General features: G+C 42.7%; 2 protein-coding genes across 11 annotated transcripts in view; both read right to left on the bottom strand.

Annotated features, from left to right (window-relative positions):
* Positions 1 to 11,360, bottom strand: part of sptb (spectrin, beta, erythrocytic) — a 39,158-nt gene extending 27,798 nt beyond the window's left edge. For 2 of the 7 annotated variants that reach the window (XM_061697267.1, XM_061697263.1), the window contains exons 1-3: positions 11,074 to 11,360; positions 10,731 to 10,889; positions 6,378 to 6,640 (exon numbers count right to left, since the gene is read on the bottom strand). In XM_061697267.1, coding sequence (XP_061553251.1) covers positions 6,378 to 6,525 — 148 coding nt within the window. In that variant the 5' untranslated portion in view covers positions 6,526 to 6,640; positions 10,731 to 10,889; positions 11,074 to 11,360. Of the gene's footprint in view, positions 1 to 4,003; positions 5,328 to 6,377; positions 6,641 to 7,180; positions 7,409 to 10,730; positions 10,890 to 11,073 lie in introns of those variants that run through there. The other 5 variants (XM_061697261.1, XM_061697260.1, XM_061697264.1 and 2 more) reach the window with 4 other exon arrangements.
* A 407-nt stretch (positions 11,361 to 11,767) lies between these two features.
* The window catches only part of stard9 (StAR-related lipid transfer (START) domain containing 9), a 36,947-nt gene continuing 30,003 nt past the window's right edge, over positions 11,768 to 18,711 (bottom strand). For 3 of the 4 annotated variants that reach the window (XM_061696456.1, XM_061696457.1, XM_061696458.1), the window contains 10 exons: positions 18,543 to 18,689; positions 18,297 to 18,474; positions 17,070 to 17,213; positions 16,773 to 16,833; positions 16,533 to 16,687; positions 15,483 to 15,547; positions 15,219 to 15,421; positions 14,594 to 14,673; positions 13,682 to 13,846; positions 11,768 to 13,259 (listed from right to left, as the gene is read on the bottom strand). In XM_061696456.1, coding sequence (XP_061552440.1) covers positions 13,158 to 13,259; positions 13,682 to 13,846; positions 14,594 to 14,673; positions 15,219 to 15,421; positions 15,483 to 15,547; positions 16,533 to 16,687; positions 16,773 to 16,833; positions 17,070 to 17,213; positions 18,297 to 18,474; positions 18,543 to 18,689 — 1,300 coding nt within the window. In that variant the 3' untranslated portion in view covers positions 11,768 to 13,157. Of the gene's footprint in view, positions 13,260 to 13,681; positions 13,941 to 14,593; positions 14,674 to 15,218; positions 15,422 to 15,482; positions 15,548 to 16,532; positions 16,688 to 16,772; positions 16,834 to 17,069; positions 17,214 to 18,296; positions 18,475 to 18,542; positions 18,690 to 18,711 lie in introns of those variants that run through there. The other variant, XM_061696459.1, reaches the window with a different exon arrangement.

Genomic DNA, 18,711 nt, shown 5'->3' with positions numbered 1-18,711 from the left:
AAGTTAGAGAGCGCAGACTTCAATGGTTTGGACACGTCCAGAGGAGAAATAGTGAGTATATTGGAAGAAGGATGATGAGGATGGAGCTGCCAGGCAAGAGAGCTCGAGGAAGACCAAAGAGAAAGTTGATGGATGTCGTGAGGGAAGACATGATGGCAGTTGGTGTTCGAGAGGAGGATGCAGGAGATAGGCTTACATGGAAAAGGATGACGCGCTGTGGCGACCCCTAACGGGACAAGCCGAAAGGAAAAGAAGAAGATTCTTTTGACTTTCAATTTTAGCATGCTAACTTTTTTTCTTGTTATGCACGCCAGTGTAAGGCCATCCCCCCCCCCCCCCCCCCCCCTTTCTCATGATACGAGTTTGTTCTCCATAAATGCAATGTTTTTTTTCTCATCATAAGATGACTTTTTTCTTGCACAAGGACTATTTTTATTCGTCGTACCATTACGACTTTATACTTGCGACATTACAACTGTTACTATTACTACGACTCTTCTATTTTTAACTTGCGTTACTTTTTTTTTTTCTCCTTCTCGTACCATTACCACAATTTCTCTAACGTGATCTTTTATCGCTACCAGTTTAATCTGGATAACACAAAGCGTTATTTGCGTAACATTGCGACATGTTGCTTTCCACGATGCGCGCGCACAGCTGCAGCCGTGATGGTCGTCAGGTGTCGGCGCTTATTTGCGCGTTTGAATCGGCGCGACACTTTCACGGTCTACTTGTCGAGCGCGCAGCCAGAAGCAAGACGCCATCATTTATTTAGCCGACTCTACTTATTGCGTCATCGTGGAACGCGGCGTTGTCTCCTCAAGTCAGCTCAATGTTCGCTTGTCATTTTGTTTGTCTTTTAGCTTCTTTTTTTTCCCCCCCTTTTTTCCTCCCCAACTTCTTCTTGGTCTTCATCTGAACAGACTTGGACGTGGGAATCTTTTATGGGCAAAGTCACAAAGCTTGCCGTGCCGTGCCGTGCGTGCAACTCATAATGCTTTTCTATGGAAAAAGTGCCAGAGAGCCAACCACTTAAGTTCTAAGTTGAAATTCATGTCGTAATGTTACGCGACATTACATGAAAATATTATGAGAACAACATTTTTTTTTTTTTTTTTTTTTGGAAAAAGTCATAGTGTTCAATTATTAAAAAAAAAAAAAAATCGAGAGTCTTAAAATTACAACACAAAATATTAAGTATGAGGAAAAAGTCATATTTTTATGTTTGTTAGTGAAAAGACATGATTTTAGAAATATGACCAAAGTTTTTAATTGAGAATAAAGTTGTAATCGTTCATGATAAAATAAGTAAAAGGTTGTCTGTGCTCAAGAAAAAAAAGTTGTATGAGGGAAAAAAATGTTTGACGCAAAAAAATCAAAGTCGCAAGGTCACAAAAAAAGTTGTAAAAGTCGAAATGTTATGCTATTATTAAAATATGACTTCTTTACTCCAGTTTTTTCCCCTTCTTTTGTTTAGTTGATACGATTGAAGTCAAAATGTCGTGAAAATAAACACACGGTGCAGCGGCGCCTACAAAGGTCCCTTCCAATAAAAATAACACATTAGACAACCCTGAATTTTGTTACGGTACGGCTTCAAAAGTAGGCGGCATAACATTGCGGTATATTTCAATACATTAAGGAAAGAAGGAACCTGTCCGGACTGCACAATCATCATCATAATCATCATGATCGTCACAGATGACTCCGCCCCCTTCCAGTTTTTGTTTTTTTTTCTCGTCGTATCAGTCCGAGACTGACTAAACAGCGGCGTGTTTGACAAGCCCTTCCTTAAGTCGTCTCTCATGCTCTCCAGTGAAAGGCCACATGACTTATTCATGCTGATGGATTTTCCCTGTACTCGGCTGTACCGGGTTGTACTCGGCCGGTACTGTATGTACGCCGTCCCGTGACCTCATTTTCCCCCGCGCTCAGCATTCTTGCTGGACTCTGGAACATCAAATAAAAAACACGACTAACTAGCCGGTCTTTGATTCCCTGGCATTTGGATCATCCTATCATTTGGTTTGGTCTGGACCCAAACCCTTGCCACGAAATTTAAGATGAACCAGACTCCATCCTGAACCCCACATAGGGTTTAGTATGGTAACCTAAACCCTAACCCCAATACTAAGCATACATATCATTTAGTTTGATTCCGACCTGATTCGGACACGGCTCAACCGTACAGATCGTCTAGTTTGGTCTGGAAATTGTGCAGCCACTAACCCCAACCCCGATTCGAACTCAACATATCGTGTAACCCGTAACTAATTCAAACCTCTTTTAGTATAGTCTGGACCTAATGACAATCCCAGATGATATGGTTTGGTCTTGCCCTAACCGCTAGCACAAATCTACAACCCTAACGCTATTCCTCGTTTCGTTCGATCTGCGCCGAACCCGAAAACCGAACCCACTGCCCCGAAACACCCAACAACAACCCTATTCACCTAACCCTAACATCCTACTCCTAATCCCCGAACCATGAACCTAATCCTCCCACCCCAACCCTTATCCTAACCACCAACCCTAACACATTTATTTTGGGTCTGTACTCAATCCTAAACCTAAAACCCCAACCCCTAAAACCTAACTACCAGCCCTAAGCCTGCATATTTTTACTTCCAACTGAACCTAACCCTGTGAATTGTTTGGTTTGGTCTGGACCTAATCCTAACCCCTAACCCTAATCCCCCAACCACAACCATATAAACCTAACCACGACACTTAAAACACCCAATATGAACTCGAGTTCTCCATATTGTTTAACTTGGCCTGGATCAATCTCTAACTCCTAAACCTAAATCCCAGACCGTAATCCCATCCCTCCATATTGTTTAATTTGGTCAGGACCGAACCCTAACCCCTAAAACTGAGCCCCAACACTGAACCTAGACTTAACCTTGTCCCACCAACCCTAACCATAAAACCGAACACAACAGACAGGTATTGTTTATTTAGCTCTGGACCTAACCCTAACCCGTAACACTGGACCTAACCCAAAACCTAAACCCTAACATTATCGCAGAGAGTTCCAGGTCGAGTCCCAAATTGTGCGTTGAGCGTATCCATTACTTGTGTACTCTGCATTGATGTCTGAAAATACGATTTCACTCTCGCCATCGTCTTTTCTCTAATGCGCCGCTGTCACAGGATCAAAATGATTTCCATCAAACCGTTAAGTTCTGGAAAAACAAAAGCCAAATACGCTAAAACGCTAATTATGGTTTTAAAAGGCGGGGGGGGGGGGGGGGGGGGAAACATCCCAAACCTTTTTAGAAGTCGGCGCCATGAATTATTGAAGCCAGTGAACAAGTGGGGCAAAGCCACAGCGTCCTCTAGTACCAGAGGTGGCAAAAGTACTGACACTCCGTACTTAAGTAGCGCTGCTAAATGTAGAAGTACTAACGGCAACCTTTAAGCATCTTTAACATTTTTAGAAACAAAAGACAAAAATGACTTCAAGCACTTAAATAGGTATCTGTACAAAAATCTACTTAAGAGTTTTCAAGAATCTGTACTCAAGTATTCATTTTTGTTTTTACTTTTACTCCCTACTTCACAGGTGTAAAACTAAAGGCCCGGGGGCCAGATCGGGCCCGCCGTATCATTTCCACGTGGCCCGCGTAAGCAAATCACGTGCATCTACTTCGTGTTCTTCTGGACAAAAATGTAAAATTGTCGTCGTTTCTAACAACGTTGAGAAATGGCAAGCATTTGAAAATAGGAAAGTTGGGAGTGACGCAGGCAGGTGGATGCATTTAGCGTTTGGACCATTTTCAATTGTACGAAAACGACGGGCATATGAAATAACCGAGCTTCCACTGTTAATGTAGTATGCGGAGGCGTACACATTTATACGCTCGACCCTCTGACGGAAACCGTAACTACAAAGTGGCCCGCAACAAAAATGAGTTTGACACCACTGCTCTACTCCCGTCACCGCCCAATCCACGCATAGAGGATGGAAGCGAGACCACCCCGGGGGGCCCCGCGGTACCTTGCAGCTGCCTGAAGCGTCCGTCCAGGATGGAGTTGAAGTAGATGTTGGAGGCGCTGGAGCTGAGCCAGCGCGCCCGTTTCATGCCGCGGGCGGACAAGGAGGACGACGAGGACGAGGAGGAGGGGGACGGGTGGACCGGGCGCTGACGGGAGGGGGCCGGCGAGGGGGCGGGGGCGAGCCCCGGGAGAGTGCCGTTGGTTTCCGGGCGATGCTGCTGCTGCCGCTTGCCCCGGCCCCCGGGCGCCCTCCTGAGGGCCCGGTGCACGGGCGGGGTGCTCCGGCTGCGCACGGGGGCGTCGTCGTCCGCCGGCGGGTAGCGGGCATCCTTGGCGTCCTGGATCTTCGAGGCGGCCTTCAGGCTGATCCTGACGTTCCGGAGTCGCGGCTGGCTGACGGGGGCCGCCCGGAGCAGGCACGGGCTGCTCATCTTCGCCCGCCGCCCGCCAATAAGCACTCAAGTAGAGGAGCCGGACTCCACGTCTCGCCTCTCCTCCGTCTCCCGGCTCTCTGTCCTCCTTTCCTCGCGCCGACTCCTCCCTCCCTCCTTTCCTCCTCCTCCTCGTCGTGGTCTTCGCCACTTTGTGTGATGATGCCGCCGCTCTCAGGCGGCACGAGTCCTCCGCCAGCCTGCGGCTCTCATTCGCAAGCAGTTACTTCCACCTCAACTACCAGCTGCCTTGTTCTCCTTCTTTCATGTACACGGAAGCCCCGCCCACTCCCAATGTATCGTTCACGAGTCGGCCAGTCATAAAGAACAAGAAAAAAAAGCCGATATTACGTACCGTTGTGTGTCATTCTTGAAGGATTACATTTGTTTTACGATTATGCCTTTTTTTTTTAAGTTTGACTTCCTGTTTTTCTTGTAATATGATGACTTTTTGATTCATCAGCTTTTCAAATACTCCTAATAATACGCCTGTATTTTTTGAAAAACTTAAATCTGCCTTTATTCACCTTAGATGGTCTTTTTTGTCAAATAGTAATGCAATTGTATTCTTGTAACAGTTCCTTTTTTTTCTTAGAAGAAAATGACTTTACTCTTAAAATCTTTTCCTAGAATAACTTTTTGTCAAAAACAATCTGACTTTGTCCTTGTAAGATGACATCTCTTTTTTTGTAGGCATATTCCAACTTAACTTTTGTAAAATGACATCTCTTTTTGTCTATATTAATATGGTTACGTCTTTTCTATTGACGAATCTTTTTATGAGTAACATGACTACTTAGCAGAAAAAAATCCCAACTTTTTTCATTATTGTCTGAATAATTCAATTTTTTTAGATACAACTTTATTCTGGTAACATTACATATGTTTTTCTTAGAAAAGAAATGACTACTCCCATTTCTCGAAAAATGTCTCTTTTTACTATTGACATGACAACTTTTGTTAGAAATCATCCAACTTAATTCTTGTAAAACAACTTTTTTTAATCAGAATTCTGCATTTTTTTATTTTTTTATTGTTTTTTTTTTTTTTTTTTTTTAGAAAAATGCAACTTTACCTCCGAATTATTATGACAACTTTTATTCGCAAAAATTGACTTGACCCTTGTAAGATTACACCTTTACAACGACACAGCTTTTTATTCAACGACACAGCTTTTTATTCACATGATTATGACTTGTAAAAATACAACTTTATTCAATAAAGGTTGCCAAAGTAATTACAGATCTACGAAGCCCTCCTCACTGCCTTTCATATGAGGTACGACTCGATGGCGTTTGTTGCAAGTTGATTTTTATTTGATTTTTTGTCGTAAAGTGAAAAATTAAAAACAACGAACCACTTTGTTGACCTGATAACGACGTACTTATTTCAACCTTCAAATTTTGAACTGAATCTCGTTACGACTCTGCAGGTAGTAAAGTGAAAGCATTCCGACCGTCCTTTTTTTTTTTTTGTCATGCTTGTCTGTCCTTCCCGCAGAGAAAGCGCGTCTATTTTTAAAAACCCCGCTAGCTGTTACGCAGGTGCTTAGCGGCGGTTGAGGCTTGAGGTGGAAAATTCCAAAGAGCTGGCGAGCCCGCAGCTGTGCGCATCAGTCAAGATGGGAATCATTCCGGGAATGCGGGCGGCAGAGGTGGGGCACATCCAGTCACGTGACTCGCCTCGAGTCGAGACGACGTAAGTCGCCAATTTTAGGACACGCTTGGCTAAAACGTAAGGAAAAACTCAACTCCAAGGCTTCACCCAAGTAATGACTTGTTTTGACTTGCTTGAAATATTAGTTTAATTTTCGCCACAGTTACTTGAGACTTGCAGGTTAATACTTGGACTTACGAATTATTCCCACCTCCGGCAGGTAGGATGTCAAGGGTGGAGCCAAATTAAGACGAGTATACACACACACACACACACACAAATACACACCTGCGAGGGCTTTGATGCGCGAGCGTTCAAAGAGTCGCGCCGAGCTGTTGTCGTTGTCCAGCTCCTCGTCGGGAAGCTCGAAGCGAGTGTTGATGCGACTGTACTGCTGCGTGATCTCCGCATTGTCAAAGTCTGTGGTGGAAGTCATGGTGGAGCTTTCAGGGGACGACGTTCGGTGGAAGGGACGTCACGGCGTCCTCGGGTCCTCTTGTTTAAAAGGTAACCAAAAAAAAAAAAATGTGGCTTTTTTTCCTGGTAGTGGTCTGGAACAGAACGAAAACACACATAATCAGGACACAATATATAGATATAACGTGCACACACAAAATGCTCGTTAGCGGCAACAAATTGGTTATAACGCGCGCATGGGATACTAATTTGTGGCCACGTAATACAAAATTGTGCCCACAAAAAGCTCATTTGCAGCCACAAATTAGGTATACCGTGCACTGAAAATGCTCATTAGTGGCCATCAAATACTACTTTAATTATGAATATGTGCACACAAAATCATGGATGAGAAGACTTCGCACGAGAAAATAACACTTCTGAGACGGAAAACAATCCTAATCTTAGGACAAAAACTATTTTTCACAAGAAAAAAAGCTTTAGCATTACAGGAATAAAGTCTTACTTTTGTGTCAAAAGTTCAAACATTGCGTGAATGAGGTTTTATTTGAGGGGAGAATGAATACGATAAGGGTAAAGATGTACAGGATCGAATTTGAACAATTAACACGATTACTTGTTTTTCACCATCAAATTGCGGACACTACATTTTCCCAAATCATAAAATTCATGACCTCAATTTCAACTTCAAAATCAAGACGGCACATCTGTACTTCCGTATGAACACCGCCGGGTGCCTTGCACGTAGGACCGCGCGGCTTATGAAGTACGCCGGACGTGTTGTTATAAATAGTCCAACTGTCGGGAAAGCGACGTCGCCAATAAGACGTCCTGGACCAGCTCCATTTTGTCACTTTGACCCACAGCCCCATTGGCAGCGTGTTCATGCTTAGCGCGGAATGGCGGTTTATCAGGCTACGGCATAGCTCCCTTATCGTGTGTGTGTGTGTGTGTGTGTGTGTGTGTGTGTTGGGAGTAACACACTCCGATGCAACAAAGTGACACCGCTATGAATGATGTCGTCCGCCCATCTCGGGCTAGGTTAGCACCTCAGCATGCAACACAGATGTGAAGCACTTCTCGGGAACATTTTCTCACTCTGAGAAAGTGGCCAACTAAAGATTGAGGCAGGGGTGTCGCTAGGCCTATTTTTTTTTGGGGGGGGGGGCTAAGACTTCTCAAGCCCCCCCCCAAAAAAAAAACAAAATTTGATATTATGTGTTAATGTTGAAGTTTTCTTTCCTTAGCCCCCCAAAAAAACGATCTTCACCCCCCCCTAAAATAAATTGGTGTTGTTGCAAAAATGCCCCCCCCGCCCACTGCCGACAAAAAGTAAGTCAAAATATCAGCACGTACAGAAGCTATACAATACTACGTTTCAAGTTTGGATTTTTTTTATCAGCCACATGCCACCGCCACCCCCCCCCCAAAAAAAAATGATCAACACCACCCCCACCCCTCCAGCAGACAATTGAGTTGTTTTTTTTGCGGGGGGGGGGTGGAGGTTGAGGAATAATTCTCTTACTCCTGAGGCCTATTTTGCCGTCTATTCAGACATCTTTCCGACTTTGAAGACATTTTCCCAGCTTCCAGGCATCTTTTTTCCCCCCAACCTTTGAAACATACACGCTAACGTACTCGCACTCATGATGCATTTTTCATAATCAAATCATCTGTAATTTATTAAAATCGGCAATAGTCAACATGTTTTTATGGAATAGCAAAGGGTTGACTGTACAAGCAAACGTGCACGGAGCGCTTTTTATGGCTGATGTTTCAGTGACGAGTTCCGAAGGTTTCCCTTCGGTTTACTGTTCGCTATCACGCGGTCGCAGATGGACCTTATCAAGCGCGTAGGTGGCGGGGGTCAGGGGGCGGGGCTTATCGCCTTAACACACACAGGCACGGGCACAACTGGACTAACGGGCCCGCCAACTGTCAGCATGCCTTCTCTTTATTCGTCTTAGGGCACGGGACGGCTGCATACATGATTACAAGCGATCGGACATCGTCGTCGTGACGTCACCATCGTCCTATTCCCCGTTTGTCTTGATCGATTTCATAGACTGAGGAACAAATGTGCTTTTACATCGCTTTGACCTGCGAAGTGCCACCTCGTATATTCGGCTCGCTTTTAATGTCTATATTCTATATCTCAAATCAGATTGATTTCCCCATTGAAATGAATGCAAATGCCATGAATCCGTTCCAGCCTCCCCATTAAAAAAAAACAAAAACAATTGCATTTAAAAAAATGAATTAACACATTTTTAAAAAAGAAAAATAGCACTCTATAATATTGTACTTTATAAAACCATACAGTAATGACATGCTAAAATAGAATGTAAAGAGTTAAAAGCATTTTTGACACCTTTTTTTGTTTCAATTCAGTGGACATTGTGCTGCTCCTTCTGGTACGTGCGGCATTTTTCCCCTTATAGAAAAAACAAGTGACAATGACAATCCATCCATCCATCCATCTATCTATCGTAACCTTTCACCCATACCGGGGCGGCTGTGGCTCAGTTGGTAGCACCAGTCCTGCTGTGACCAAAGGGTTGTCGGTTAGACTCCCTGCTCTGACTATCCGCTGTCCAAATGTCCTCGGGCAAGACACTGAAGCCTAATTTGCAGGAGCCGCACATTGGTGCGTAAATGTGAGGTTTTGTAAAGCGCTTTGGCCACAGATTTTTTTCATTCCATGGGAAAAGTGGCTAGGCAGGTGAGCGACCGGTTGCTATGTAAAACAGTCATTCGCCTAGCAGCAACAACAACCAAACACCTCATGTGACACAGACCAAAGAAGTCACAAAAAAGCCTTTTGGATTAAAAGGTGGAACATCTTAAGCAAAAAGAGTCCAGTGGCCTCGATTATCTTTGTCAGAGTTCAACTAAAGAAAATAGAGCGGTATTTTTCGACTACAAAAAGACTTTGGTCTTATGACTAAAGCTGTATTTTTTCAGAGGGGAACAAAGGCAATTTTTCAAGAATAATGTTGCATTTTTGGACAAAAAAGTTCTAATGTTAATAAAAAGTATTTTTTCGAGAAATAAGGTCCTTTTCAATTTTTTTAATCACTGCCAGCTCTCTCAGTTAACATGGATATTTTGACTTCAAAAGCCGTCAATGGCAGTGAATGAGTTTTAAAAGCAAAAGGTGATAGTTCTGAGGGGGGGAAAAAACTGTTGTTATAGTTTTAATAGTAATTGTAGCAACTTTGCCAAATTATTTATTCACCGGTCTTAAAGGGAAAAAAACCTATGCACCACAAACCCCATCGAGTTATCGCTCAAACGAAAGCCCTTGGTGAGGCCTTTCCGTATCTGTTAACTATCTTATCAATATGCCATCGTGTGATGACGCAATGAGCACAAACCCGCTTTGAGTGGGCGTTATAGTCGCGAGTGTACAGGCGCTGAAATAAGAGACGGCACGTGAGACCTGCTGCGTTCTGCAACTCCAAACTGCAGCAACTGCACTGAGGAGGAGGAGGAGGAGGAGGAGGAAGAGGAAGAGCAGGGTGGCAGCGCTCAATCCAGACACAACAAACATTTAGGCAGCGCTTTCTTCTACTTACTTCTTGAATACAAGCTAATGAAGTGGACAACCTCAGAGGCCTTGCTTAAAAGAAGAACATTAAAAAAATAAAAAAGTGTACAAACTATTTCTGGAGTGTGTTTACATTGTAAAGTGCTGGCTGGTCCAGACACGCGTGTCCTTTTAAGGGGAACTTTCCCATTTCTTGGCTCACTCTGCTTTGTATTCCTGTGTTTTGGGATACAATTTTTTTTTTTTACAATACCCCCCCCCCCTCCCCCTCCCCCATATGACAGACTTTTGACTCATTATTAGGATGAAATAGCACCGTTTTCGTTCATTTTAAGCTTTATACAATGTTTAAATGCTTTATACTCAATAAAGAGGAAACTTTTGCATTTCTTGTCTCACTTTTCTTTGTGTGCATCTTTTTGGATATCAAAGACATTAACATTTTTTTGGGGGGTACACTTTGACACATTTTCTGGATGAAACAGCAGCTTAAGAGTACACTTTAATCTTAGATACATTCAATAAAGAGGACTGTACTTTATGTGTTGCAGGATCTAAAACCCTTTTCTTTCCCCCCCAACAGCATAAAGTACATTTTGACTCATTTTCTGAATGACATGGCAGCTTTCTGTTCGTTTTAAGATCAATAAGTTGTTTTAATGCATTATACTCACGTTTGAGTGGGTTCGGTCGATGGAAACGGTGCAATTTGCACATTTACACCATGAACAACAAGCCTCAGCTGACTTTTGTGACGTTTACGCGATGACACTTTCAATGTCCTTGTACGCGCACGTCATCGTGCGTGCGTAAAACGTCCCTCGTGCGCCCGGCTGCAACATGACGCAAATTAGGGGTAAAAGTCAACTTGAAAATGATCATAACAATCCAATGTTGAGTTTAAAACGGCGAGGAAAGTGTTTGACGTGACGTCGCAACAGGTGCTCTTCGGAAGCGAATGACAGCCACGCAACCAAAGTCCGTAAAGAAACATGACGTTTTTAACTTTGCACTCACTTTGTTTGAATGAAATCCGTCCGAGTGGTTTCTCTCGTCCCAGCCGCCGGTCACTTTAAGGTCCCTTGGACGCATCGGGGTCCCGCTCCGCGCTGATCCTGCGTGCAGGGCACCAGGAGAAGGGGGGTTTAAAAAAAAAAGAAAAAAAAAAAAAAAGAGGGAGGGTGTGGGGGCGCTCCACGCTCATTCCCGAGAGGCAGCCGGCCCACTGACCCGCCCTGTGGGGTTAAAAATAACGAGTGGGCGCATCCCGTCCGTGGTGAGTGGGTTGGGGGGGGGGCACTACACATTCCCAAAACTGGGCTGCAACAAAAGTGGCACGTCTTGAGCCGCGCGCATGCGCGTGGACTCCACCCATCATCACCATCGCCCCGCCACAGACCCTCGATCGTCAACACCCACCCCTAACGCAACACAAAGAAAGGATGACAACATCACATCATCAATTGCATTTGCACACTTGCACAATCACCAGCAATTCTCCCTTTGCACGCCAACTGTAAGCAGCATTCATAACTCATCACGGGGGAAACTCATTCATGAATAAGTGACAATACGATAGAGCAATATACATTTAATGAATATGAACACAATGTGTTTTGCTATAAATGATACACCAGACAAATGTAAAAATATGCATTTTTTTTATTCAAACATGTCCAAATAACATCTTTACTATAAAAAAACAGCACAAAATGCACAATGCTTATGCATATTACACATAAAAACACATTTACAGCGTAAGTTGAACACCACAAGAAAAAAATAAAATTATATATATATATATAGCTATAGCTAAATATATAGCTAAAAAACATGGAAAAATGGCTGTGAAAGCATTCCTTCATGGTACCTTCATTTTTGGATGTCTTTGGTTTTCCCAATGAGAACTTGCATAGTTCAGATGAGGTACGAAAAAACAACAAAACAAAAAAGAAACGCTGGCGCAAGTGACTTTGAAGTTGTCGCCAAAAAAAAAAAAAAAAAAAAAAAAAAAAAAAAACATGCTGCGTTCATTCATTCCTTCGTTCATCTTCCGTTCCGCTTATCCTTACTAGGGTCGCAGCTTTTTTTGTAAAATAGCCCTTTTTCACCACCATCTTATTTTTCTCAGCAACAATGATCAAACCTCGCGCCGCCTTTTTTCACAGCAAATCCACGATGATCAGACTTTGCCGTTATGCGCCACCCTTGGAGCTCGTATGTGCCAATTGCCAGGTGAGTTTGTCAAAGCCCTGGAATTTGCCCCAAATGGCGGCTTCCAACCAAAATGTCCGATTTCAAGCCTGTGTCCTTGAGACGTTTTCGTGCGCCCGGTATAATAGACATATCCACTCACTTTCATGTCGATTGGTAAAACTGATCAGCGGCAGCTGATTTTTTTTTTCTCTAAATGTCCAGAGGGCGCTATGGAGTGAAATTTTGTGGGCGGTGTTGGGGGCCCCCGAAAAACACGTACATTAATACAAAAGTTAAGAGGTGCAGTGTGCGGGCTGCTAACAGTTCAGTAGTCACTAATAACTCAACAACAATAAGGTCCGCTTGGCGTTGTGGTGGTGGAGGAAAATATGTGGAGTTACAGTCGGCACGTTCAGGAAGCGTCGCGATTGGCTGGTGGACTGTTAAAAGTCTCGCAGGAGGATTCCTACGTCGGTGATTCGCAAAGTCTGGCACGTGGGAAACATGCCAAAAAACACAAAATAGTCGGGTCGTTTGACGCCCTCGGTCGGGACGGGGCCAAACGGGGACAAAAACAACCCGATTGTCTTCATGTGCCGCTAACACGTTACTGGATTTTAATGTTAGTCAAGAATCAATGGTGGTACTCACCAACATGATACCCGAAACATCCACTTGGAACTGACCTACTAAAACAAAAATAATCTTTGGTAAACTCGCATTAAGATTGTTGAAAGCAAACAAACAAACCCGACCTTCATATATAGATATATCAAAATAAAGCTGCTCATAAGGAGATAGTGCCCTCGTTGTGTACAAAGAACATTTTAAAACTCAAATCAATACAAATGTCAGGTGCAAAATGGAAAGTCGGAATCCCTCCTCTGCGAAGCGCGGACGGCCGATCACGTGTCCAGCGCGTCGGCGAGGTCGGCCACGACGGCCGCTTGCCTCCGAGCGACCGCGCCCAGCAGCCGCGCCGGCAAAGACGGCGTGCCCAGGTCCACCTGGACCACAAGACCCGGGAAACGTCAACACACGACGATAGTTTTGTACGGATCGCGAGACACGACACGCGGAAAAAAAATTGTGGCCGTGCGCGGTTTCACCGTAAATACTTTTTGCGACTTTTTGTTTGGTGGTGTTCCGTAAGATTTTTCTAATGTAAAATATGCTCAATAAAGGTCGGAAAAAACTGGTCTCGGTCTACCGGACTGTTTCTCGACAGGGTGCGCTTGATTTACTTTCCAAGAATGATTTTCATTTGTATGTTCCATGTTCATTAAACCAAACTCGCGGCCACAAATGATCCCTTTGTGTGCACGTTATATCTACGGTTTCGTGTGGCCACAATGTAAATATTTTTTCCACCTCATATCTGGGCCTCCGTAGTTTTGACAAGAAATTTGACATCAGCGGCGGTCCAAACCTGCAGCAGGTAGACCGCCCGGGTGGCCTCGCGCCCGCAACCGCCGCGTCCGATTGGCTGCAGGAGCCAGCAGCTGGGCATCATCTCGCCTCGGACGGCGTCGGGGCCGGGACGCGGGAGGGACTCGTCGAACGCGGACTGCATGGCCAGCACGCGGACGTCGCCCTGGGGTTGCAAACGTCTCTTTGAATTTGTTTATTTCAAACGCGTGGTTCATTGAAGTTGCACAGTTCAAGCCAAGAAGAGAATCCAAGGTTTACTGTAAAATAAAAAGTACTGTAAAATATTACCTCAAGAACTGCACAACAACGGATAATTTCTTATCAGTGAGGATGTAAAAATGGAAAGACCAAATCTTCCCAAAGGATTCCAATGGACCATTAACATCATTAACGTGACCTATAACCTCTACAACTCCATGAAGAAAAAATATATTTTCAAGAGGGGAAGTATAAATAAACATCAGAGATGATGCGGAGGGAATTAGGAACAGGTCCAAAAAGCAGTCGGTGTTAGCATGAAACCTGCAAATTTCTACTAGAAAGATAAAAAATACATATCTTAAAAAAAGCCTACTAAAACATCTGATTTGGGATTAATTGGAGGAAGTCTAAATGGTGTTTGCTGACTTACATTTAATGAGAGTTTGAATGTGATTGATTAATTCTACACACAGCCAAATCTCCAGTTATGAGAGGGTGTGCACACTTGTGCAACATTTTCTCAGTTGTTTATTTTTACTTCCCCTCTCTACATTTTGTTCTACTGTGTTGTATAAGTTAAAGGTCACTCAAATGGTGAAAAAGTTTGGATATTATTTATCTTGATCACAAAGACCTGGCTTTTGAACAGGGGTGTGTGGACTTTTTAGGTTGTCCACTGTGGCTGACGACTAGCTGGCGGCGTGCTGACCTGTTGGGACTCGGCGCTGATGCAGCAGAAGTCTCGCGGCTGGCTGAAGTGGCAGCTGGACGCGTCTGTTAAAATGTAGACTGGACACACACGTTTTCACGCGAGACAATGAGACACAGGAGAAGGTTCTGGAAAACTTCAGAATTTGAAATGTGGAACCCGAACGTCAGAGGTGGGCAAACTTTTGAGCTCGAAGATCATATTTGATTAATTAAAACAGGCATGTGGGGGGGGGGGGAGACTAGTTTAAATAATAAAAAGAAAAAAAAAGAAAGAAAAGGTAACATATACATACAGGATATAATGATTCATTTTGATTTTTTATGCAATTTATCATTCGTTTCTATTTATTATACTGCAGTATATACTGTATTTTTCCTCAATAGGAAATAATGGAAATAGAATAGTCTGTTCTAGGGTCAAACTGTCCCCATTATGTTTCTGCCCTAACAAACTGGTTCAGGGTCAAACTTTCGCCATCGCACATTTTTTCCTCCATCGGTAAAAAAATAATTTGTTCCAGTGTAAAAGTGTTGCTATCGTGACTTTTTCCCCCTTAGGAAACAATGAAAATAGGAATAGTCTATTCCAGGGTGTAACTGTGGCAATAATGTAAATATCTGACCCAGGTGAGTGCTGCCATCAAGCGGGCGAGTCCACGCGGTGCGGACGGACGGATGGTAGTCCTGAGCGTTGCGGGGCCGACGGAGGACCGCCCACAGGCGCTCCGGGGGTCCGTCCAGCTCGGCGGCCCCCAGGAAGGCGTGCACCGAAGGGCTGGACGACGGCCTGTAGTAGGCCTGGATGCCTCGCTCTTCTCCTTGGTGTCTGGAGCAATCAATCGATCAAGGTGTGCCCAGATAACGACGGACTAGATTGAGGACATCACCTCCAGCCGGCCGACGCGTTCCCCTTCACCAGGTTGCTCAAATCACCGCAGGACGCCAGTCGGAGCTGCAGGACGCATTCAAAATCAGCAACATCGGGTTGGTCAGTCATAGATAAGAGTTAACTCTCGAACATATTACCTAAATCACTTCATTCCCATAGGATTAGGATTTTTTTATCTCGAAAATATGCACATTTTTATCTTGACGATATACAATTTTCGCCCTCCCAAATACTGTGACATTTCATAGAGAAAATTAAGACTTTTTATCTACAAAATATACAACTTTAGCCTTCCAAAATATGACTTTTTATCTAAAAAAAAATAGATGCCTTTTTATCTCGAAAACATACAAATCCCCCTCCAAAATATGACATTTTACCCTCCAAAATATGACATTTTAGCTTGAAAGGACATCATTTTTATCACAAAAGTGACTATTATTAACCATAATTTAAAAAAAAAATCTTCTCGAAATTCTAACTTCCCCCTTTCGAACTTTTATCTCAAAATATTAGACTTCATTGCCGTAGGATTATGACTGTCTCAAAAATATACAACTTTCCCTGCAAAATTACTTTTTTATATTGACAACTTTTTATTTCGCTTAAATGTTTTTTTTTAACGTTGAAAATATACAAATTCAAAAATATATGTACTTTTTTATATCTTGAAAATATGACTTGTTTTATCCCCAAAAAATAGACCATTAAAAAAAACTCTTACCCAAAGTATCTTGTCAATATATTACTTTTTTTCTTTAAAAAAAAAAAGAGAAAAATCTGATATTTTTAAAGAATATACATTTTTTTCCAAAAGGGTTTTCCCCAACTAAAAAGGACTATTCCTCTAGGACTGTGCCTTCTTTTTCTCCTGCAAGTACAGCATTTGGTCATATAATGACTTATGACTTCCTTTTTCTCATTATTTTTTTTTTCTGTCAAAATGAAACAATTTTTTTCTTGAAAATGGACAACATCATTCTCGTGGGATTGTAAAAGTATTCATTTCTAACTTTTGATGTTGCAAAATTGCAGGGCTTTGCGTTACCTCGGCCAGCGCTCGGCCCAGCAGCGCGGCCGCGATGTCCCGATAGCTGCCGGATACGGACGAAGAGCACGTGGAGCCAAAGGAGGCGGCGCGACGTCGACTACGAGTCGGTGGCGACCGCGGCGATGAGGTCATCAGGGGCTCAAGGCGGCCGTCTGATAAATAAAATAGACGTATTTGTCCCATTTGGCATGTACACGTACTACCCGCACAGTATACTGTTGTCACGTTGGGACTCACCCTGAGCAGAAATGTTGATTCGAGAGGAAACTTTCTCACCTTCCTCCACGAATGTGCTGGCCTAAAACAAAGAAGGGATCAACGTTTTGGTCAAATCAGCAATTATGTGGCATTTATTGTTTAGAATAGCTCCAATCTAAAAAGATATGAACATTGAAAATATACCAATTCATTCACATTGAATATATAGTTTTATTCTCGAAAATATACTAAAAAAAAAAAAAAAAAAATTTCTAACATACTTGTTTTGAACTGTATTGTGTCGAACATGCATGACTGTAATTGGTTTTCACTCACATGTCCAGGAGTGAGTGTGTGGCCGTGTTGCAGTTGGAGTGTATTGCCGCTGTTGTACCCCGACGTGGGTCCAGATGAAAGGCTCCGGCTGGATCCGGTGCACAAGGTGCTGTTGCTGATCCTGGTTCCTTGCCTCGGGTCATCCTGGAAGATGAAGAAGAAGAAAAAAAAAAAGTGTATCTAATATTTCGTTGGCATTTCGCCAAATCCAAAACAATTCCTTTCCCGTAAACCCCTAAAAATTGCATGTTTGTTGATCCATTAACATTGCATCGTCAAAGAAAGCAAGCCATTTTCAAGACTTTGGGTTGATCAATTATTTGAAAAAATAACAGACCCACGTGTGGAAAGACCAATAGTATCGATTTGACAAAAAAATCTATCATTGACCAAATTTGGACATAAGAGTCTTCCGTTCGACAGCGACGATATGTAAAATATTTAAGTTTAATAATAAAATTAGAATTTGTTCTCGTTTTAATTGTATTATTTATACTTTTTTTAATTTCATAATACATTAAAGAATTATTTAATATTTTTAAAAGTATATACATTTTTTATTTTCAGATCATTGTATTACACTAAAAATGTACATGTAATATATAATAGTAATAATAATATATCAAATACATGCATTTAAAAAATAAATTGTATTTACTATAATTCAATTAATTATTAATCAATCAATCATTTAATAAAATTAAATGTTAAATGTAAATTCACTTATTTGAAAAGAAAATTCACACTCTATAATTAATTTAATTATAATAAATTAACCCATTTAGATAAATTAATAAAAACTAAAAGACAACTGGAAAAAGTAAATATATAAAGTATCTAAATTAATTTTAACACCAAAAGAACTCATTCATTTTTCAAATTGTAGTTTACATTCATGTAATTATAATTAACATTTACACAACATAATGTACAAGTTTATTTTACGATTTTTCAAATGTGTATTATGAACTCATTCACTGCCAGCCTTCACAGTTAACATGGATATTTGACTTCTAAAGCCGTCAATGGCAGTGAATGTGCTCACAGTAAATCAGTAAACCCATTATTTAATGAGGTCAATGAATACAAAAATACATTTTGATTAACCAATGTTACGGTAAAAAAAACAAAACAGTAAATTAATGCGACCAATGCTTAGTGGTTTTGGATTTGAAGAACACAGCCTGGGGCCACACTTTGCACACTGCTGCATTAGACGTACGGCACCTTGGACTCCGGTGATGAAGCCTGCTGTTGAAGCCTCCTCTTCTCCCGCTCGGTCCTCTCGTGCAGTCGCTCCCTCGCCTTGGTGATCTCGCCGATGGCTTCCTCCCGAGCGCGGCCGTAATCACGCAGCAGCTGCTCGACGTCTGACGGGTACGCACCGCTCGCCGGGTCTCGTATTCTGCCGACAAAAGAAGTTGAGTTCAATGAAATGCACGTTTAAGTTCGGATGAGTCGTCGGTGTCGTACCCGGTGATCTCTGGCTTTAGCCGTCGGCCGGGCGTGGCCCGAGGGCTTCCGAGATGACGTGTGCAGGGGCTGAGGCTACGAGCTCGTGGGCCCGTCTTAGGCTGCTCCTCCGCCTTTTCACGCAAACCCTCGATGCTCAACCGGTGTCTGAAGTTATGAAAAGTAACAG

Source organism: Phycodurus eques, chromosome 14 (genome assembly GCF_024500275.1).
Source record: "Phycodurus eques isolate BA_2022a chromosome 14, UOR_Pequ_1.1, whole genome shotgun sequence".
Lineage (NCBI taxonomy): Eukaryota > Metazoa > Chordata > Actinopteri > Syngnathiformes > Syngnathidae > Phycodurus > Phycodurus eques.
Note: the sequence above shows the minus strand (reverse complement) of the source record. Positions and strands in the feature narration are given on the sequence as shown.